The sequence below is a fragment of the Camponotus vicinus genome, unplaced genomic scaffold (genome assembly GCF_025532165.1).
Source record: "Camponotus vicinus isolate PSW18456_S1 unplaced genomic scaffold, iyCamVici1.0 SCAF_3, whole genome shotgun sequence".
Classification (NCBI taxonomy): Eukaryota; Metazoa; Arthropoda; class Insecta; order Hymenoptera; family Formicidae; genus Camponotus; species Camponotus vicinus.
The window spans coordinates 13,798,459-13,803,906 of record NW_028141967.1 but is presented as its reverse complement, the minus strand read 5'-3'; the positions used below and the strand labels follow the sequence as shown (position 1 = coordinate 13,803,906).

At 36.1% G+C, this 5,448-nt stretch overlaps 1 protein-coding gene across 1 annotated transcript; it reads left to right on the top strand.

Moving 5' to 3' along the window:
- Positions 1 to 3,657: 3,657 nt before the first annotated feature.
- LOC145969093 (uncharacterized) lies at positions 3,658 to 4,701 on the top strand. Its single transcript, XM_083094950.1, has one exon. It carries the CDS (start codon positions 3,658 to 3,660, stop codon positions 4,699 to 4,701), a length of 1,044 nt encoding a protein of 347 aa, XP_082951076.1.
- Positions 4,702 to 5,448: the final 747 nt, after the last annotated feature.

The window sequence follows — 5,448 nt, the reverse complement described above, 5'->3', positions numbered from 1 at the left end:
GCATGTGTTTCCTCATTTTGCCGCTACGCGCGCCACCAAATTCGTACTTAATTTTCGGTGAAATGAATATAAAGGACTGATACTAACTTGAGTTCCAAAGTTTCTTCTTTTTTCTTTTTAGTCAGTTTAATTTATAATAAACTGACTTAATTTAAAATTCTTCATTTGTTTAGTAGTTTAGTTGTTCTGGATTCCTTGTTGGGATTCAGAATACTAAAAAGATTATTTAAAATTAAAATGAGAAATAGTGTGTCCGTTTACTGCATTTATTAAAAGTATTTCTATTACATATATGAATTATATTACAAGATATTCTCAGTATTTACTATTAACCAAAATAGGCGGATATTAGGGCATTCTTAATATATACTTAGTATATCATAGTATGTATCTCGAATGTTCTGAGAATATATGCATTGTACTTTTGCGATATTATTCAAACATTCTCACTATCTACATGTGCTGTTAGGGATAATAAATAAAAGAGAGAAAAACTTACCTGTTTAGGAATATTTAGATCTTCTTGAGACATGTTTATGGAAAATTTTTTGGAAAACTTTCATATTACTTTTACACAATTTATTATTAACAATATTTTGACATATTGGGTTATGTCCATTACTATTCCCAGAGAGAAGCCTGAGAGTAGAGACCTATAATCAGAGATGCGCGAAAAATTTTTCTTCTTCTTCTTCTTCGATTTGTGGCACTGGGCAATTTCACTTTTTGCCCATGCTGCCAGATGGTCTTCAGAGTATTTGACGTACAGCGAACAATTTTTGATTGGTCACTGTAAAATCACGTGGTTTTTCCGCCATCTTGTATCCCATGACGTCATTAATGACGTTACTGATGATGTTTATTGACGTCATGCTAATTGTTGCTCGTGTTAAATCTGAGTAAGATCTTGTTTTTTCATGTATTATGTAATATTATAAGTTCATAACATAATAATCTTAATTAGCTTACATAAATTTTTTTTAAATTGAGAAAGATTGTTTTGCTAGGAACAAGCACGGCTGTGTTCCAAAATTCACTGCCAGTACTGAAAATTTATAGTGTACGTCACGTAAACTATAGATTTTCAGTACTGGCAGTGAATTTAGGAACGCAGCCCACATGTGATGTCAATGACGTCATAGGGTACAAGATGGCGGATAGAAATCGTGGTGGGGGGTCACTGGCGCATCTCTGATTATAGGTCTCTACTGAGAGGAGCCACAGTGCCGTTTCTCGTGGAACGTTTTACCGGAAATAATCTAGACAGCAGACTTTTCATAATATGTTCATAAAGAGCTCATATTTTTGACCTCTTTATGATTCCCATTAAATGAATTCAAGATGTGATCTACAAATATTACCTTTTTAAGCTCTTGAACACTAAATCATAAGCAGCTGATTATGAGTTCCCATATATGAACCTGTTATAACATTCATACAGTGATCAGAAAAATATCATTTTGATATCAGAAATGTGGCACGTGTTTCTTTGCTTGCCGCTACGCGGCGAACCACTCTTAACTTAACTCATATTCAATATTTATTATGAAATGTATATAAAGAACTAGTAATTAACACATAAGATTTAAAGTATATTTTCTTCTTTTTATGAGCAGTAGTGCCAGAAAGAGGACACACTGCTGACACGCATACAAGCAGAGAGAGCCACATGTGCTACGCAGCATAATTGTGTGTGAACCGCATCCTCTTCCTGATATAACTATTTATCAGTTTAATTTCTGACAAACTGAATTTAAAATAATTAAAAAATTAAAAAGAAAATGGCATAAGAGCCAACGCGCGGTAGTTGGAGCGCAGAGAAGCAACAACACTTCTTTCTTTTTTCAGTATTAGTTTATTAAAAAACACATTATAATAACAAAAAATGTACGTTTCGGATCATCTTTTGATCCTTCTTCAGCGCGATGTTAACAATATATGTTACAGATAGTGACGCGTTACATTAAACGAATTTGTTCTCGACGCGTAGGTGACGCTAAATTGCGTCCCGCGGAGGTCTAGTAAGCGCTCTGCTTCCAATAGTTAATTAAATATACTATAGTTATGCTATGCGACGTCACAGCAGATCTAACAAATCGAGTAAAAATAATAAAATAAATACCGAAAGATATTACACGTGAATAAGCTTTTTTGCTTAAATTAATAGTTAGAAGCATGGCTCACCAGATTCCGCGTTTTTTACAATTAATAATATAGTATACCGCTGTGCGCCTCATGTCGGTTCGAGATTCAATGACGAACTGTATAAATATGTCCTCGGTTGTCAGGACGTAAACATGGACTCAACCAAGGACATGCGCAGTTGACTCAACGATAACAAATATACCGACGCATGAATGAACGCCTCATATTTTCGATAAATTATCGATTATCGTCGCAAATGTATGATGCAAGCCCTCTGTATCACTCTGCAAGTTCAAGCTATTTTTTTGGCGCTTGATAAACAACATTTCAGAGACAAGCCTTTTGCCCAACGAGGACTCCCTGTCCAAAATCTCAGATTCTTCCCAATTAAAATCATGACCGAATTCCAGTCTGTGATTAGTTATAATCGAAGGTTGTGACGTATTTCGTCGAATATGATTTCGGTGTTCAGAAATTCGTTTTATTAACTGTCTGCCAGTTTGGCCGACATATGACGCATCGCAATCATTGTACGAGACTTTATACACTACATTGTTACACGAATCTTTTGGCATTATGTCTTTATGGACCTTGACAAAATTACGAAGTTTATTTAAGCCAAAATAAAAAACTCCCGTGTCATGATTACGAAGAACTCGCTTAAATTGTTCCGAAAACGTTGGAATGTATGGGATTGTAAAATATGAAGAGGGTCTTTTTTCAGAGTGGTCCTCGTCGGGCTCCAAGCCTGTCTGATTCAAGGCCAATAACAACTTCAGACGCTCTCGTATTACATGGAAAATGTAAAATAGAGGATAGCCATTGTCCAAGAGGACGCCGACTATCAGCTCAAAGTTTCTTTGATGGAATCTCGGATGCGATAATAAAAAGGCACGATCCACCAATCCTACGATTGTTCCCCTCTTATGGCATAGTGGATGATTTGACTTGTAATTTAGATATCTCCCGGAAAAAGTAGGTTTGTGATATCAATCGAATTCAATTAAATTATTGTTCACGATTATCGTAACATCAAGAAAATTAAGTTTATTATCAACCCCCTCCTCCAATGTGAACTGAAGCCTTGGGTAAAAAGAGTTGAAGATACCCAAGACCTCATTGAACATAGAAGAGGGAGCCGCCAAAGCTATATCATCGACATACCTATAATAGAATTGTCCCCTATACCAATTAGCTGCATTTTTACATAACATCATCTATGACGCTATCCCCAGGGCACATAGTCATGTTGCCAATAGTTTTGAATTAGTCAAAAAACTATCAGGTGTACAGTTAAATGACCACTTTAAATTACTATCATTGGATGTTGTTTCTCTCTTTACTAACACCTCATTAGATTTAGCGTTGGATGGCGTCTTAGAGAGATGGTGTTTAATAAAAGAAAAGTGCAGCATTCCCCGCGATGAATTCTTGACTGCAGTTCGGTTTATATTAAATTCTACTTTCTTCACTTTTAATGGAAAAATATACCATCAAACATTCGGAACTCCCATGGGCTCTCCCCTATCCCTCCTCATTGCCGATATCACTCTGCAAGATTTGGAAAATAAAGCAATTGGACGAGTTCCCTTCAACCTACCATTCTATTATAGGTATGTGGATGATATAGCTTTGGCGGCTCCCTCTTCTATGTTCAATGAGGTCTTGGGTATCTTCAACTCTTTTTACCCAAGGCTTCAGTTCACATTGGAGGAGAGGGTTGATAATAAACTTAATTTTCTTGATGTTACGATAATCGTGAACAATAATTTAATTGAATTCGATTGGTATCACAAACCTACTTTTTCCGGGAGATATCTAAATTACAAGTCAAATCATCCACTATGCCATAAGAGGGGAACAATCGTAGGATTGGTGGATCGTGCCTTTTTATTATCGCATCCGAGATTCCATCAAAAAAACTTTGAGCTGATAGTCGGCGTCCTCTTGGACAATGACTATCCTCTATTTTACATTTTCCATGTAATACGAGAGCGTCTGAAGTTGTTATTGGCCTTGAATCAGACAGGCTTGGAGCCCGACGAGGACCAGTCTGAAAAAAGACCCTCTTCATATTTTACAATCCCATACATTCCAACGTTTTCGGAACAATTTAAGCGAGTTCTTCGTAATCATGACACGGGAGTTTTTTATTTTGGCTTAAATAAACTTCGTAATTTTGTCAAGGTCCATAAAGACATAATGCCAAAAGATTCGTGTAACAATGTAGTGTATAAAGTCTCGTGCAATGATTGCGATGCGTCATATGTCGGCCAAACTGGCAGACAGTTAAAAAAACGAATTTCTGAACACCGAAATCATATTCGACGAAATACGTCACAACCTTCGATTATAACTAATCACAGACTGGAATTCGGCCATGATTTTAATTGGGAAGAATCTGAGATTTTGGACAGGGAGTCCTCGTTGGGCAAAAGGCTTGTCTCTGAAATGTTGTTTATCAAGCGCCAAAAAAATAGCTTGAACTTGCAGGGTGATACAGAGGGCTTGCATCATACATTTGCGACGATAATCGATAATTTATCGAAAATATGAGGCGTTCGTTCATGCGTCGGTATGTTTGTTATCGTTGAGTCAACTGCGCATGTCCTTGGTTAAGTCCATGTTTACGTCCTGACAACCGAGGACATATTTATACAGTTCGTCATTGAATCTCGAACCGACATGAGGCGCACAGCGGTATACTATATTATTAATTGTAAAAAGCGCGGAATCTGGTGAGCCATGCTTCTAACTATTAATTTAAGCAAAAAAGCTTATTCACGTGTAATATCTTTCGGTATTTATTTTATTATTTTTACTCGATTTGTTAGATCTGCTGTGACGTCGCATAGCATAACTATAGTATATTTAATTGACTATTGGAAGCAGAGCGCTTACTAGACCTCCGCGGGACGCAATTTAGCGTCACCTACGCGTCGAGAACAAATTCGTTTAATGTAACGCGTCACTATCTGTAACATATATTGTTACCATCGCGCTGAAGAAGGATCAAAAGATGATCCGAAACGTACGTTTTTTGTTATTATAATGTGTTTTTTAATAAACTAATACTGAAAAAAGAAAGAAGTGTTGTTGCTTCTCTGCGCTCCAACTACCGCGCGTTGGTTCTTATGCCATTTTCTTTTTAATTTTTTGATTACTTGAGCCAAATCTCTAATTATTAAATTTAAAATAATTATAGAAATATTTAGAAAATCGTCAAAAACCTATTATAAATTGCAGAAATTTTCTTAATTACCGAAATTTTTACAATTTGCAATAATGTGCACAACTAACTCT

Excerpts from the sequence above, each read along its gene's own strand:
- LOC145969093 (XM_083094950.1), top strand. The coding sequence starts at position 3,658 with ATGGGCTCTCCCCTATCCCTCCTCATTGCCGATATCACTCTGCAAGAT.